The sequence below is a fragment of the Haemorhous mexicanus genome, chromosome 1 (genome assembly GCF_027477595.1).
Source record: "Haemorhous mexicanus isolate bHaeMex1 chromosome 1, bHaeMex1.pri, whole genome shotgun sequence".
NCBI lineage: Eukaryota > Metazoa > Chordata > Aves > Passeriformes > Fringillidae > Haemorhous > Haemorhous mexicanus.
The window spans coordinates 156,501,455-156,518,273 of record NC_082341.1 but is presented as its reverse complement, the minus strand read 5'-3'; the positions used below and the strand labels follow the sequence as shown (position 1 = coordinate 156,518,273).

Here is a 16,819-nt window from a genome sequence, read left to right as displayed (position 1 = left end):
TGAAGTATTTACCCCAGCACCAGTTTGCCCTCTGATCCAGCCACTTCCTTATCTCTCTCCTTCTCCCTCAAGTGTGTTTTTGTAGCTGTCTCCACCTTTTCCCAGCACATGTCACGTTCCTGGTGCTGGACTCTACCCCTGCTGCCTCTCTTGCTTCACCCTTCTTTTTGTGAAGAAATATTTTTTGGCCTTGCCCTCACAGTATTAAGCCAATGGTTCAGTGAAGTCCTCCAGTGACCTCCAAACTTGCAAGAAGAGGCTGGGGCACTCGGGGCAGTGTTTTGTGGGCTGGACTGGAACAGAAATCTCTGCCAGCAGAGTTGCTGTGCTGAGTCTGTCCCACACAACAGCCTTGGGGGGGGAGGTGGGAGATCATTTTAGGCCACAGAATATAAAATATCCTGAGTTGGAAGGGACCCAAAAAGATCATCAGGTTCTCAGAAGGGCTTCCTTCCTTACCTGGTGTAATTCCCACCACAGAAAACTGGTCCTTGGTGGCTCTGGTCACCTCTTCCTTTTGCAGCATCCTGTCATTAGTGCCGTCCCCGCCCAGCCATTCCAGCAGTATCGGGATGACTCCAGATTCCGGGCTGGGTTGTGACCTCTGTGACTCTCAGGTCCTCCCTGTTCCTTCTTATCAGCAGACAGACCCTCTCCAGGAAAAAAAAAATGGGACTGATAATGTTAAATTTAAAGTGCGGGAGAAATCCTGGAAGCTGTAGATCCTGGGGATGAAGAGAGTGTAACATAAAAATCCTAAATCTGGGTTAGAAAAGATCTTAAAGATCACCCAGTTCCAGCCTCCTGCCATGGGCAGGGACACCTTCCACTATCCCACATTGCTCCAAGCCCCATCCAACCTGGCCTGGAACACTTCCAGGGACGGGGCAGCCACAGCTTCTCTGGGCAGCCTGTGCCAGGGCCTCCCCACCCTCCCAGGGAAGAATTCCTTCCCAATATCCAACCAAAATCTACTTCCTCATTTTGTTAATGTGTCTGAATTACATTTTCTCAAGTTACCACAAAGCTGAAACTTCCCATTTTTTTAGTATTTGGTTTTTCCCATCAGGCTGTTCCAGTGGAAGATAAGAGACCACAGAAACTGCTCGGAAGTCAGTTCCTGCTAGAATACCAGGCAGTGACAAATAAAACTGAGCCACGGGAAAGAAAAGGGAAGCAGGGGTTTGCAGGCATGGGTTTGCTTCCCAAGCAGAGTGCTCAGAATGCCTCCGACAAGACAGGAGCCGGAATTTCTCCTGACAGATGCATTCGCCAAGAAATGCTGACTCTGCAGAATTAAACCCATCTGTGGCACAGAGTTTGTCAAGCCTGCTTGTTTCCTGCTGGCTCACCAGCCTTATCCTCCATTCCCAGGCTTTCCTTATAGCCAGTTTCACAGGGGCCCTCCCCCAATGCCCCTCCTGCAGCTCATTTCCTAGAGGATTTCGTTATTTCCATGGGACCTACTGAATTTGGGACACTCCAACATCAGGGGACTTATTTACAGTCTGAAGACTCATCCTGCCGAGCAGCCCAGGCTGTCCCGTGCCACCCCAGCTGCTGGGCTCTTCAAGCTTCCCAATCCTGTATGTCTAATCCAATTTAGGCTCTGGTCAACAGATGGGGGAGTTGGTTCTTTATGTGCTTGGATCGTGAGTGGGGGCTGTGCGTGCAGAGGGGTCAGACCTGCAGAGGGGGTGATGAATGAAGGGACAGGTTCTGTATCCGGGGGAGTCTCGCCTGCAGGAGATCCATGCAGTGAGCCCTGGATATAGCGAATGTGTGAGGACGGGGTGGTTTGGAAAGTGTGGAGGGCGATGTGTGTGTGCTCAGGGGATCTGTGAGAAGAGATGCACGGAGAAGCGAAGGGAGGCAGGAAATCAGCAGGTCCTGTGGCTAGAGGGAGTCAGAGAATCACGGAATCCCAGAATAAACTGAGCTGGAAGGATCGGACTTGGATGAGTGGGGTCCAGCATAGACGCAGCCCCCTACTCTCGTCTCCTCCTTCAGGGAAACAGAGGGGACCCGAAAGGGGGCTGGAAAAAGCCTCTTGGGGCACAGCTAGGGGAAAGCTGACTCTGTTCCCCCTCGGCCAGCCGCTGCCATGCCAACACGCGCTTTCCAGTGCCTCTCTCCCGGCCCCGGTTCTCCCCAGCGGGGAAACGAAACCAGGCGTGGCCGGGGAGGCGGAGGGGGGAGGCGGCGTGGGGGCCGGGCCCGGCCCGCGGGGCGGAGCCGCCGCCCTTTCCCCACCCCCGGCGCCCGGCCCTGCCGCCAGCCCTGCGCTCCTCCAGCCGCCCTGCGCATCTCTCCGGCCACATCGTCCGCACCATGAAGGCGCTTCTGCTCGCCGTGCTGGCCGCGGTGCTGTGCGTGGAGAGAGGTAAGGGAAGGGGATGCTCCCGCCACCATCGCCTCTCCCGCAGGTTCCCCGGTCCCTCGCCAGCCCTGCGTTAGAGAGCAAATTGGGGGTTGGGGGAGCGATGCGTGTGGCAGGGTAGGCTGTGGAAGTTGGAGGTTTTTGGAGGATATAAGGGTTGAAAAGGGGTCGGGAGCACAGCGCTGTGCCGCGTTATGGTTCGGAGCGGGATGCGGGGGTGTCTTCCCAAGACGTGCCTCGCAGCAATGTCCCTCCTGAAGGAACTTCAGGGCTGCCCCGCCTGTGTGAATAGGTGAGCATCTCCGGCTGTGCGGGTGGATATCCTGGAGCTTTTCCCAGTTGCAGCTCGAACAAAGAGCAGGGCCGGCTCCGCTCCCCTTTTTCGGCGCAGCCAGCCGGGATAACGGCGCTGGGATGGGCTGAGATGCAGCCGAGAGGACGGGGGGTGGAGGGGAGAGGCAGCCCAGCCCCGGCAATGGCTGATGGAGCAAAGTCAGGGCAGAGCCACTCGTGATTCTGGCTCCTGCTGCCCACTCCGAGCATCCTTCGGGGCCGCCTGCGGAGCGCGGTGACCCCTAAGGGACGGTGCCCCGTGGGGCGCATCCTGGGGCTGCCGCCGAGCCTAGAGAGAACGCAGTTCCTGTTGCTGTGTATTAAGCTGCCAAGTTGCCCAAGTCGCAGGGCCTGCCATGCCCTCCTTCCCCACGGACTCCATTCCTCACTGCCCGAACTCCTTGGGGCCGTGCGAAGCCACGTATTGTTCCCGTATATGTCGCTGCTTGGAGAAACCAAACAAAGAGCCAAACGGGAGAGTTCTGAGCTCTCCCAGCCCCTGCTCAGCAAACAGGGTTCCTTCTTGTTTTCTGAGGGCACCCGCTGGGATGAAACTGGCTGTTCGCTGCCCTTTCCAATTCCTCCCTCCCCGTGGGATCCGGGAAGCAACTGGCCATAAAAGCATCGGGTCTCCGGCAGAGCCAGCTGGCTTGTGCTCAGTTTCAGCTGGCAAGGCCAAGGCAGTGAAGGGTTTCATCCCCCCCCCAAAAAAAAAAAAAAAAAAGCACAGCCCCTTCAGCTTTAAAAGTAAGTTTTTATCCAGGCAAAAGGGTTTGCTGCAGGTGGTTTTATCCCCAAACACTTCCAGTATGTCCTGGGGATATTTCAGAGAAGAGCTTTACCTCCTGCTCAAAGATCTTGCCTGTGGATCTTGATAAGGATTTTGCCTAAGAGAATGGAAAAGCGACATCGGGGCTGAATGGAAAAGCTGCCGATGCAACAGCATTTTCCTGGTGCTAACGAGCTCCAAAGTGGGCTTTTAAAGGCCTTTTCCCCCCCATCTTTGCAAGAATGATTCAACCCCGTATCTCTAGGAATTCCCCCAAATACCCTGCTCTGTTTTGGGAGCTTTTTGTTCCTTCCAGAAGCTAAGCAGCAAACAAATAAACATATGAATTCTTCCCCTGGTGAAAACAAGGCTTCTCTTTTGCATTGTTCAGTCTCGTGATTTTTCCCCCCTCCTCTTTTTCTTTTCTTGTAACCTTGAGCTCCAACTCCTTGCTCCGTCTACAGCTGCACGAAATTAATTCTGCCACCCCTCTTGTGCCTTTTGTCTAAACCACTCAGCCAATTTGTGCTCTCATAACTCTGCAGTGGGTGTTTTTTTGGGGGGGCAGAAAGTGGCTGAATATTTCCTGTCTTAAACTCTGCCTCTCCTGGAAGGAATTTTTTTTTCTCTTAAGACAAGGGGTAATGGGTGGGTGTGACAATGAAAAACATGGGGACAGGTAGGACATGCAGTGGCAGGAGCAGGGATTGAGTCACGTGGCAGAGAATTTCATGCCCAACAGCACTTTTATGTCATGTCCAAAGATTTCTGGTGTGTTTGTTTCTGGAACCTTAAATGAACAGCATTGCACCACCCAGTGCCTTCAGTGCAGTGAGCAAATACATATGGGGACATCTGTCCTGCCAGAATACCCACGGGAAGCCTGTAATCCACTTCATTCCTGATTGCTGAAGATTCCTGGGATGAGTCAATTCACCTCTTCAGGGTGGTTGTGAGGTAAAGAGTTTGGGACAGGTCACCTGAGACTTGGGAGCAGAGCTGGGCTTTGCTCAGAGGTCCCACATGGAGCTGTGGCCAGCCCAGCGAGGGGCAGTGACTCAGTGACTGGTCCCATCCTCCTCCTCCCGGTCTCCTAAACGCAGAGATCTCTCCTGGAGGTATTGACTCAGCTGGTGGCCCTGTAATCCCGGTGCTGTGGGTTGTGGTGGCTGCCTTGGTGTCTCAGGTAACCCCGGTTTGTTGTGGGGATTGTTTCCAGAGTGAGGATGCATGAGCCAGTCCAGGAAATTCCTGCTTGGGGGGGTTTGTGGTCTTGGCTTCCATTCCAAAGCAGAGATTTGGCTGCTCTGCTGTGACATTCAGGATCTCCCACTAACCCACTTTAATCTGTTTCTCTGAGATTATATTTTGTGTTCTTTCCCCTCCTCAGCTGTGGCTGCTCAAAAGTCATTCCTCTGAGAGCAATTGTTATTTTTTTCCTCATTTTTTCTTGTAGAAGCCTTTTATTTTCCTGAGAGAAATGGGAATGAGAAGAACAGTCCTGTGGCAGAGTGGGGCAGATGCTGAGCAATATTTGTCCAAATAAAAATTCTTCAAAATATCCATGTCAGTAACTGCTGTGCCTCAGAGAGCTCTCCCAGGGCTTCCCTTGCTTCACTTCCCTAGGAAAATATTCCAAGGGGGTCGATAAGAAAGCTGGAGTGCGATAGGACAAGCAGGAATGGGTTCAAACTGAAAGGGAGTAGGTTTAGGTTGGATATTGGCAAGAAATTCTTCCCTGTGAGGGTGGTGAGGCCCTGGCACAGGTTTCCCAGAAAAGCTGTGGCTGCCCCATCCCTGGAAGTGTTCCAGGCCAGGTTGGGCTTGGAGCAATGTGGGATAGTGGAAGATGTCCCTGCCCATGGCAGGGGGTTGGAACTGGATGATCCTGAAGCTGCCTTCCAACCCAAACCATTCTGTGATTTTTATAATCCATTTGTGATGGGGCTGAATGAGCAGGGACGGGGCTGCCTCACACTTCCCACCCTCAATCAGCCCCTGCTCTGTTTTGCATCCCATAAATACAGAAAGGAAAAGGCAGTGCCTCGTGGAAGGGCTGCCTGGGAGCTCCAAAATCTGAGTCCATGGAAGATTGGGGACAGACCTGATCTGTCTACATATGTAGGTCAACAACTGCAGCGTGGATGTGATGCTCTTGTATGTAAAATACAGAGATCAAAGTGCCCGTGGCCCTGCTGAGTCTGGTCCAGGCTGTCTCCACCACCATTTCCCACCCCAAATGCTGTTTTCCAATCATTCCTCTTTGTGAGGGATGAAGGATGGGAGCCAGGTATTCCATCCTGCTGCTGTAGGATAAGCCTCAAATGGCCTCAAGTTGCTTTAGGGGAGGTTTAGTTTGGAAACGAAAAATTTCTTCACTGGTCAAATTTTGGAATGGTGGTGGAATCACCATCTCTGGAAGTGTTGAAAAAATTGTGCAGCTGTTTAGTGCTGGAATTTGGCAGTTCTGGGTTAATGGTTGGATTCAAAGATCTTAGAGGTCTTTTCCTGAAATGATTCCATGATTCTATAATTTTAAGGGACCTGCTGGTCTTGCAGGTCTTGAACTTTCTGCAGCTGAAAAATCATTTCTACCTCATGCTGCAGCTGAAGCATGGCCTGATCTTGGGGCCCAAAGCTGGGTCATGGAAAGTTTAAACCTATGGTCACACCTGGAGCATTTCCCATCAGTGTCACAGAATCATAAAATCAGAATGGTTTCGCTTGGAAGGGACTTGAGATTATTTAGTTCCACCCCCCCTTGCACCCATGTCCATGGTGGCTGAGCTGAAAGAGCCCAAACCTCAAAAATTTCTCCTCTGGTGTTTGGTTTAAAAGTTGGCAGCTGTAGCTTGGACACATTCTTGGTGCAAACAGGGCAGTGACAGAAAGTACCAGGCTCTGGTAGTACCAGCTTTAGCTGATAAGAGCTTGAAATGCCTCCCTGAGGCTTGAACCCTTCGCTTGGCCAATTTTTTTGGGAGAAAAAAAAAAATCCCCTGTTGCTGGTTGATAAAACTGAAACAAAAAATGTGGCTGTGGGCAGATGTGAGACATCCCGTGGGACAGAGGTGGGGACCTCCAAGTGAGGACATCTTCCCACCAGCCCCTAAATGAGGTTTGCCTTTCCCTTGCAGCCCACACGCTCGTCTGCTTTTCCTGCTCGGATGCCTCCTCCAACTGGGCCTGCCTGACGCCTGTCAAGTGTGGAGAGAATGAAAACCACTGCGTGACGACGTACGTCGGAGTGGGACTCGGTGAGTGGTGACAGCACCTCCTCCTGCCCCTCCTGGCTTCCCTCCTGGGTCACCTGCTGAGCTGCAGCGAGGCTTTGCCTTCTTCTGGTTGTGGGGGGGAGGAAAAAAAAAAAAAAAGGGAAAGTTCTGCTTAGCAACTGAGTGTCGGACCATCCCACGGGGATTCTGAGGAGGGACGCGCTGCCAGGAGGAGTCACGTTAAAGCCCACGTGCCTGCACGATGCCCGCCAGTCTGGGGGGAATTTCAGGCTGGGGGCGGGGAGTTTGCTGATGAATAAGTGAAAGCGTGGAGGATGCTGCAGGCTCCCTGTGTGGGAAGCTCCAGGGTTGCTATTCCTGCTGATTTTTTTGCCTCCTGTTTGGGTTCTTGGTCCTGGAGTCCCACCTTTGCTTCGCTTTCCGTGGACGAGGCAGGAAGGGAGGGTTGCGGGTTTCCTTCCTGAGTGCCTGGAGAGATTTTTGGGGGGTTCTGTCCTTCCCAGCTGCTGCTCCGAGGGAGGCAGGATGCTCTGGCAGATCTCCTGGAACCTTTGCAGGAACCAGAGCCCATCCTGGCTCTCCCTGGCAGGAGTGGGGGAATTTCATGCCCGAGTCTGCAGCGTGGGTGGGTCAGATGTGCACAAACAGAGACTGGAAGCTTTTATAAACTTCCCTTCGTAGCCCAGTGCTAATGGTTTCCTCTTTCCTGCCTCTTGACATGGGCTGTGCCTCTCTGGAAATGCAGCCTTGGCTCCCAAGTGTCTCCCCAGTGCTCCCTGTCTCCCTTGAGGAGCCCCAGAGTGCAGCTCAAGAGGGATTTTTGGGATTCCTCACGGGAGCTGTTGCAGCTGAACGTTTGCCGATCCAAAGGGGTGTTCCTGGGGTGTTATGTGGTCTCTGGGGTGTTTGTGTGAGCTTATCACGGGGGATCCTTGGTAAGATGGGTTGGCTGGGATTCCTGTCTCCGAGAACCACTTCATCCTCTCTGGAGCACTTCATCCTCCCTGTGCCACCTGCACTGCCCCGGCTCTTCCAGTGCTGAAATTCCTTGGCAGAGCAGGTGATCAGAAACCCAAAAAAACCAATTCTAAACCTGTTTCTTTTCCTTCCTCTCCACCCCACCCCAAATCCAGGCGGCAAATCCGGCCAGTCCATCTCGAAGGGATGCTCTCCCATCTGCCCCAGCGCTGGGATCAACCTGGGAATTGCGGCCGCCTCCGTTTACTGCTGTGACTCCTTCCTCTGCAACATCAGCGGTTCCAGCAGCGTCCGAGCCAGCTACACCATCCTGGCCTTGGGAATTCTCATCAGCTTCATCTACGTCCTCCAGGCTCGCCAGTGATGGGGCTGCCTGAGGAAGAGCCGCCTCCCACGGGTCTCGTTAGCCAATATCTTCTCTGTTGCTGTCTGCAAGGAGATCCTCTATTTCTCAGCAGGCTTCCAAGGTGATTGTTTCCCAGACTTTTTTTGCTCTTCCAAGCGAGTTGGAGACCTGGGTGGTTTGGCTGAGCTGTTCTCCTCCTCCTGTGGACGTCTCCCGCTGCACTCTTGCTCCTCCTTCGCCAAGGTGGATGATTTTGGAAGGGTTTCTGCTTTTTCTACCTATTAATAATCCCCCCTCCCCGCCACCCCCTAATTTCTAAAGTTGATTAAACCAGGCTGGGACTCGCTGAGAACAGATTCACCCCAAGCACCACCAGGTCTGCTCCAGCATATGGGTGGCACAGGCAGAGGGAATGCAGGATCCAAAGGGAGACACATTCCTGGCCCCTCACAGCTGCAGTCTCTTTTTATAAAATAGTCTCGTTTCTTCTGGTCCTGGGCTGACTTTTCTGGAAAACCAATGCCGTGTACCTTGTCCTTCCAAGTTCTGTAAGTGCCAGACCTGAATAAACTTGCTCCTGTTGTTACCTGAGATGGGACGTGTGTGTGTTTCCTTGCTCCAGGGATTAGGAACTCTTTCATGGAAAATCCCAATCTTGTACCCAGCACGAGGGTCCCTCACCCTCTCAAGCAGCTTTTGGGTGCTTCATCTCCACATCCTTTCCAGTTGTGAGCAGCAAATCCATCTCCTCCCTGTTGCTGTCCTTCCTGATAAAAGCTTCTAGGCCGGCTTGTTCCACCTCCCTTGGGAATGACTTTTTCCAGGTGCATTTTACTGAAAATGCCAGGTTTTGGGGTCTGAGTCCACTCTAACGGAGCAATTACCCTGGCAGGAGGACTTTGAAGCGAATCTGCATTTTACAGAGACTTGGTGCCTCAGTTTCCCCACTTTGGACTTGTCATGGTGACCACCACAATGGCGATACCTGAGTGACCATGGGCAACAGGTCTGAAAAATGTGGTGGAGTCGGAGGAGAAGATGTCAATACCCAGATCTTTAGGCCCCACCTTCAATGCCTGATGGACTGCTGGAGGTGACTTCACCACCCAACCTTCCTCATCTGCTGTCCCTCAGCTCCCAGGATCTTCCCAGGTGTTTTGGCAAGGTTTTTCCTAGAAGTTCTCAGCTGTCCCATGGGAGATGTGTCCTCCTGCCCTCTCTGTCTTCTGTCCTGCCTACTCTGCTTGCCTGTGGACCTGCTCGCCACAAACCAAGCCAAAATTCAGCCTTAAACTGTCAAGTTCAAGCTCTTTGTCACTTCCACTGATTGATCAGAGGTGCACTGGGCTTTTTTTTTAGCAGCAAAACCCAGGTGTTGGCACATTTTAGCCATGCCTTGTACCTGCTTCTCCTCTTCTGTGTCAAAACCCAAACAAAGCTCCACAAACTTTCAGTTCCACCTCTGTCCCCTCTTCAGGTAGTGATAAATGAAAGGTGGTTGCAGTTGTACAGGAGTGTTGGGAACAAAAGTGGTTCTGTGTTTCACCCCCCTCCCCTTCTCCCTCTCTTTTAATTAAAGTGACAGAGATGTTAATGACAGCTTTTCCAACAGGAAGGATGGGTCAGTGGGATGTGATCTGCAATTTAGGGGTTAATTTGGGAAGAATGCATCACTTGTGCTGGTCCTTGGATGTGCCTTCCTTTGGATAACACATCCTCCTGGGACCTTGGGGCCCGAGGTGCCCCACAAACCTCTGCTATGCACGTGGGGCACAGGGAAAATTGGGGAAGAACTTCCTAAACTGAGATGAATATTCCCCAGCTTCCCTGTGCCTCGTCCTTCCTCCCAAAAGGGTTCAAAACCTCGTTTTTTGGGTTCATTTGTCCCTCTGCACTCGCTGTGACACCGAGGTGGCACCCAGAGCACTGTACATTGAATTTAGCGAGGCTCTGTCTTTTCTGGCCAGCTGGAAAAAGGTTTTGGGGTTGGTTTGGGACTCGATTACCTTTAGCAAAGAGCTGAACTTCAAAGCCATCAGCTGTGTCCTGATGTCCATCCATGCTTCCATGAGGATCCTGATGATGCCACACTGGACAACCCCATGGGCTGAAGACCTGGTTGTCTCCTCCAAGGGCCCTGGTTGTCTCCTCCAGGGGCCATGTCCTTCCTTTCTCGGGGTTCCTTGGCCAGTGCCGAGGATTTGGTTGTGCCAGGGAGCAAAGGCTCAAGGGAGGAGCATCCAGAGGCTGCTTATCCCAATAAATAGCAAATTACATTCATGGAATTGCCAGGGGAGGGAGCTGAGGGTGGGTTGGATAAATTTCACAAGGAGATTTCTTTTTCTTCCTCGCTCTCTTTTTGTCTCCTCCTTCCCATGTACTCGAATCTAGAATATGGAAAAAAGGGATATTTTCAGTATTTCCTTTCCTGGCAAAAAGACATTTGGATGGATCCATGTGTGTTGAGAGAGGGAGGGCGTTGACAGCTTGTCACAGTTGAATCCCAAGCACTTTCTCATCAATCATGCCAACTCTCACTATTCCTGGTCCTACTCTAGGTTCATTTTTTGCCTCCAAATCCCCAGAATGACAAATCTGGTGAGAACCTCATCTGTTGTAAAACCCAGGCCTAAAAATGGTCAGGTGAAGTCATTAAAATCATTAATAATAAGGCAATAAGTAGGAAAAGCAATGGGATTAATGAAGTGTTCAGACTGGTGGGTGGGTTGTTGATCCAGATGCTGGATTTGGCATTTGAGGGCTGTGGTGGGACAGCCCTGAAGTGCTTTGGATGTGTTTCTGTGGACTGTGGAATTAAGAGATCAAAATCTGAGCAGAAAATTCAGATATTCACCTGTTGTGACAAGACAAGAGGTTATGAGGGGAAGAGGTTTGGCTCCCGAGGTACATAAAATATCCTGGGAGAGTTTTTACTGGAATTTTAGAGCTAAAGTGAAATACCTGCCCACTTTGGAGAGTGTTCCTGAGGAAATGCTTTCAGTGCTTCCATCCTGGAAATGGCTGTAATTCACCAGCATGTGCTGCCATCTCCCACCACCCTACCAAGGGCTCGAATTTTTGTGGATTGTCTAAAAAATCCTCAAAATCCATTGTGGCATCAGCACTTCCCACATGGGATCTGGGGGTTTGCTGTTTGCCCAAGAAAAGGACTTCAAAATGAGCACAGTTCTTCCAGCTGGTTTTGAGAATTGTTTTTTTCATTAAGGGCAAAATTTCTTTTGGAAATCACAAACCTGACGTGACTTCCTTGCTGCAAGAGAACAAATGATCAGTTGGTTGATTATTGCTGCAAGGATCCACTTTGCTGCTCCAAGGATGTCCTGGACTGGTGTTGGTTTGCTCAAGCTGGGGTTTTTTTTAAGGGATTTGTCTCCCAGGGACTCCATTTGCCGTGAAAAAAGGAAGCTCTGGTCCCACCACTCCCTGTGGGAAGCTCTGGTGGGGGTGTCTGTGTGTCCATGGGATGAGTTATAGGATCTGTGCCCTCTGCAGAAAGCAGATGTGGTGCACATCTGGATGCCTGGAGGTTTAGGGCTCTTTTCCTTGCTCTCAGCTGTTTGGGAGGAAGGTGGCTCTGGATCCTTGATCCTGAAGGAGTTATTTCAGCCCTCTCTGAGGTTGTTGAATGGGAATGGGAACAGAAATGCCCGGTTTTGCATTTTGGGAATGCCCATGGTGCCCAGGGAAGCGAAGCCCTGGGTTGGTCCTGCCACCTACTGGCTTTTGCCAGACTTGGTGGAGGAACTTTGAAGTCCAAATCTCTGAAATCACGGCAGATGAGCTGCCTCAAACCAGATAATTGCACCCAAAGCAGAGAATCATCAGCAGCAGAGACAGATTGAAGGTTTTGATTTCTCCAGCTTTGCTCTGATTGTGGAAATTGAGAAATAAAAGGCTTAAGAGGCTTCCCAAGTCCAACATTTTCCATGGGAGCACTTTTTCCCAGCCCTAATCCTCCAGTTACATCAAATGAAAATACATGAAGCCAATAAAATGTTGCAGGGGAAAAAAAAAAAAGTTGGCACGTTTTATTTCAGCTTTGTTGGATGATCCGAGGTGGTTTCCCTGAATTGCTGATTTTACTAATTCCTATCTGTGAGATTTGTAACTGTGTATTATCTTTATTGTAACAGGATAAGCGGGATAAAGAAGCATCCATCCCTTTAAATATATTAACCTAAGTATAAGTGAAGTGTATGTTCCATCTTGTTTCTTATACTCTAATAAAAAATATATGGAATTAATAAAAAAAAAAATACACTTGGAAGGAGATTTTTGGGTGGTTCTGCAGATATTCCAGATATTAAATCTTGTTTTGAGTGGAAGGAAATTGCCTGGATTGTATTCCAAGCTCAGGGCTGCAGGTGGTGGGCTGGAAAAGAAAGGACAGACCAAACTGAGGGAGTAAAGGAGGGTTAAATTCCTGCATTTCATCTCAGGGCCATTGGAATCTCTTCCTGGGCATGGATAAAGAACAGGGATTGTCTTTGCCTTCAATAGCTCATAAATATCCTTGACTTGCCCATGACCCTGCTGGGAATGGAGATGGGATTTGGCCTTGGAGCCTGCGCTCTTCCTTGTGGGAAAGGGCTGCTATTTTGGGCACAAAAAGGGCCCTGTGTGGGTGACCGTGGGCAGCTGCTCCTCTTCCTGCACTCCCGGGGATCCAGCCCTGCTCCCGCCTCCGGACACACGGATGGACACACGGACACAGGGCTGGGTGCTCTGGAGATTCCCCTCCTGCTCTCCCAACATTCAGCTCTGCAAAGTTACGTCACTCTAATTTTTGTTTAAAGGTTTTATGGGATCCCATGGGAGAAGGGGATTGTATTCCCTGGGGAATGTAAGGCAAATGTGGAATAACAGCGATGGGCTCGGGAGTTTTACTCCTTTCCTCAGGATAATTCCAGGCTGGACTTCCATTTCCACTGCAATCTGTATTTTGCAGCCTGATTTGCAAGTGGTTTTTGGGATGGGAGGGCTCCAGTGGTGACAGGGAATATTCTGGGGACTGGGGGAACATTGCACAGAAGAAACCTGCGTGTCCCTCCTGCCTGGTGTTCCCATTTCTCCTCACACTGTCACCACATCCCAGCTCCTGCTGATCCCTAGGGATCTGCCTGTCTCTTCACAGGCCCAGGATGGGCTTTTCCATATTTCAGCTGTTTGGAAGGTGGAGGGAGATGGTGCCACATCTCCTGTTTGCTCTTCAGATGTTCCTCAGTGGCAAACCCAAGGCTGTCCTGATCATTCCGGGATGGGAGACCCAAACGGGGCTGAGGTGGGAGAATTCCAGCCTTCCCATCACAGGAGGCTGGAATGGTTTTTGTTGAGAGGGACCTTCAAGATCATCAATTTCCAACCTCCTGCCATGGGCAGGGACATCTTTCACTATCCCAGGCTGCTCCAAGCCCCAGCCCACCTGGCCTTGGACACTGCCAGGGATCCAGGGGCAACCACAGCTTCTCCGGGAAGCTTGTGCTTCACCACTCTCACAGGGAAGAATTCTTTCCCAGTATCCCATCTATCCCTGCCCTCTGGCAGTGGGAAGCCATTCCCTGTGTCCTGGCATTCCATCCCTTGTCCCAATTCTCTCTCCAGCTCTCCTGGAGCCCCCTCAGGCACTAGAAGGGGCTCTGAGGTCTCCCAGGAACCCTCCCTTCTCCAGGCTGGACATTCCCAGCTCCCAGCCTGGCTCCAGAGCAGAGGGGCTCCATCCCTTGGACCATCTCTGTGGCCTCCTCTGGACTTGCTCCAGCCGATTCCTGCCATCCATGTGCTTATGACTCCAGGCCTGGATGCAGTATTCCTGATGGGATCTCATGAGGGCAGAGCAGAGGGGTTATATCCTACCCTTTTCTGTCTCTCTGGACAGGGCTCCTCTCTATCCGTGGCAAATATTGGTTTTGGAGGAGGAAAAAAGCTCTGGAACTGAAGAGGAGTCTCTAAAAAGCTGACTTATTTGGGAGTTTTGATGTTTTGGAGGAGCCAAGAAAGGCGTGTAGGAAGGGAGTTTGGAATTTAAAATTTGAGTGGTGCTAAAGGAAGACAAAAAAAGAAGACTGAATCAAGAGCTTCACCTTCCTGCCAGCGCTGACCCTCTCCACCTCCTTTCCTCCTGCTTCCTTTTCTCTCCATTCCATGGGTTTTGAGAGACTGTGGGGGCCTTGAGGTGGCAGGAGGCTGGAAAAGTGGGAGGTGCTTTATGTGGGAGCATGTCCCAACCTTCCTGCTTATCATCCCCCAAAAAAATGAGATTTCAGGAGCTGCACGTCATGCCTGGGTCTCTGTGATGTCACCTTTCCTGGGATACAGGGAACTCTCAGCCACCAGGGCTGGCATTCATACCTTGTTAATAAAGGTGCCGGGAAATGTGACACAAACAGCACCAAACTCGCGGGGGCAGAGGTGTGAGCAACTCCGCGCTCTCTGCTCTGCTCCAATTAACACCAGCAACGGGGTGGATTGAATTTCACACGGATTCTTGTCCCACTTTGTCACCCAGGTGCTTTCCACAGGTGGCAAAAGCGCTCCTGGCTCAGATTCCATCTCATATTGCTCAGATTGTGGGCATTCACTCACCCATTGCTGCTCCAGAAGCTGAGATTTCCACCTGAGCTCAGAGCAGTAAAACCTGCTTAGTTCCAGGAGCAGCAGCACCCATTTAGTGCCAAACTATGAAAGGAAAGATGCCAAAAACCAAAAAAATTCAAGTTCAATTCACTCAGTAGATAAAGGATGGTGGCACCTTGTATGTAACCACTCAGGTTCTTTATAAGGACAAGGTGGAGCTACTCCTGCTGGAATTCAGCTCCTGGGTTGTTCAAGGCCATTTAGATAAACAAAATTTTTCTCCTTGTTTTATTTTTGCCTGGAGGTTTCTTGTCCTCAAGCTGGTTGGAGTCAAGTGACTTCAACCTCTGAATTTGGGAACAGTGAAACTTTAAAAATACCGAAATTATCCTGGAAAGTCCTTCCTTCCTTGGGAAATGGGCTGGGAGGAGGGATTTGCATTTTCTTCTCTTGTCAGGAGGTGGTAGCGGCAGGTCCCAGTTCTGCCAGTGCGTTCCCTTGGGATGGGCTGGGATGGGAGTGCTGCCATTCCAGGACCACAAGCTCCTTCTCCTAAGAGACATGATGGAGAAATGACTACATTTGAACCTGTGGATGAGGAATAAATCCATCCCAGACCTCTCTTTGACCCTTTTCCATGCCAGATGCTATGGGGCCCCCTGAGCCCTCCCTTCCCAGCCTGTTTTCCAGGCTGAAAAAATCCATCTGTCTCATAACTCCTCGTGTTGCCTGGGGTTAAATCCGTGTTCCAAGCCACATGAAATGTTGGGATCACAGGGACATGGTGGGATAGCTCAGAGAATTGAGTTTCTGCCATGGCTGGGCTCTGGTTGGGCAGGGAGAGGGGGTAGATCAGGACGGGTGTTGTTGTGGGTGTCTGATAACAGCCTGATCAGGTGGGAGGAGATAAGGCCTTTTCCAGACATCTGGAACAAACCCCACATTCCCAGCTGACTTCTTTTATTGTGAAGCCATTCCCTCTTGTCCTGCCACTCCATGCCCTTGTCCAAAGTACATTTCCAGCTCTCCTGGAGTCCCTTTAGACACTGGAAGGGGTTCTAAGGTCTCCTCAGAGACTTCTCCAGGCAGAAAAATCCCAATTCAGCTTTTCCTCGTAGGAGAAGTGTTGGTTTTCTCAACTTTCCCAGGGAGAAATGCTCTGGGAGCCACACAAGTTTGGGGATCAGAAACATCTTCCTGAAATCTTCAAGTATCTGGAGGCCATGCCTGAGCTGTTTTCTGGTGCAGGACACACTGAGCCTTTCACCTGGGCAGGGAAATCTTCATTTAAGTTTTCTACTGGTTTGGGCAGCTCCCAGCAGCCAAAAACATGGATATTTCCAGCTCCAGTGCCAAGCTTTGCAGGATTAGAAGGAGATGAAAAGGGCCTGGAGGCAAAGCTGGTACTTTTCAGTTGGTTTATTTAGTGTTTTACACGTGTTGTCCTTGTTCTTCCCTTCTGGGTCAGCGAGAAGTGACTCAGGTAGGAAAGTATCTCCTGTTCCTTGGATTAAGCCTGGAACAAAGGCAAGGGATAATTAAGGCAGGTAACAGCTACACTGAAGGAGTGATTTACATTCCTACATCATTAACAATGCCTTGGAAATGCTGGATGGAGAAAATAATCTCCAAATAAGTGATTGCTGCCTCAGTCAGAGTTGACAGGGGAGCGAGAAAAGAATTGAGGGGGAAGGAATTAAAATTCCCACTAGTTACAAATACATGATCAATCCTTTCTATGCACAACACAAACACACTTAAGGAATTATGAACCCTCTGATATTTTAGGAATTGTGAATCTTCTAAGATTCCCCCATGGGATTGCTGTATCCATATGCTGGCCACTGGCCAGGGAAGTGATGGGCATGAAGGTCTCACCCTGAAAGAGTTAAGAGCTACACAGAGGTTAATCTAAATAATAACCTGGAGATAAGAGGTACCTGCGTGGAATTCAGAGAGGGAGAAAAACAGGTTGGGGAAAAAAAATTAAAAAGGCAGGTGAATTATTACCTGGAAGGAAGAAGACTCCTTATAAAAATAAATCATCTTGTTCCTGCCTTCTTCTCCTGGGGAACATCCAAAGCTTCTCCGAGCCCCAGGTGCAGCTCACAGCATGTGGCTGGGGCAGAGAGGGGGACACGGCGAGGTGTGGTGGGAGTCTGGGATGAGCAGCAGGATCAAGG

The 16,819-nt window shown here is 50.7% G+C and overlaps 1 protein-coding gene across 1 annotated transcript; it reads left to right on the top strand.

The window, feature by feature from the left end:
- The first annotated feature begins 2,224 nt into the window (after positions 1 to 2,224).
- On the top strand, positions 2,225 to 8,633 carry LOC132338425 (lymphocyte antigen 6E). The gene is made up of 3 exons (XM_059867910.1): positions 2,225 to 2,383; positions 6,620 to 6,739; positions 7,852 to 8,633. The coding sequence occupies exons 1-3, from the start codon at positions 2,332 to 2,334 to the stop codon at positions 8,058 to 8,060; spliced, it is 381 nt and encodes a 126-aa protein (XP_059723893.1). The 5' UTR covers positions 2,225 to 2,331; the 3' UTR covers positions 8,061 to 8,633.
- The last annotated feature ends 8,186 nt before the right edge of the window (positions 8,634 to 16,819 follow it).

Excerpts from the sequence above, each read along its gene's own strand:
- LOC132338425 (XM_059867910.1), top strand. The coding sequence starts at position 2,332 with ATGAAGGCGCTTCTGCTCGCCGTGCTGGCCGCGGTGCTGTGCGTGGAG. Across the intron at positions 2,384-6,619 it reads GGTGCTGTGCGTGGAGAGAG|CCCACACGCTCGTCTGCTTT; the intron begins GTAAGGGAAGGG and ends TTTCCCTTGCAG. Across the intron at positions 6,740-7,851 it reads GTACGTCGGAGTGGGACTCG|GCGGCAAATCCGGCCAGTCC; the intron begins GTGAGTGGTGAC and ends CCCCAAATCCAG.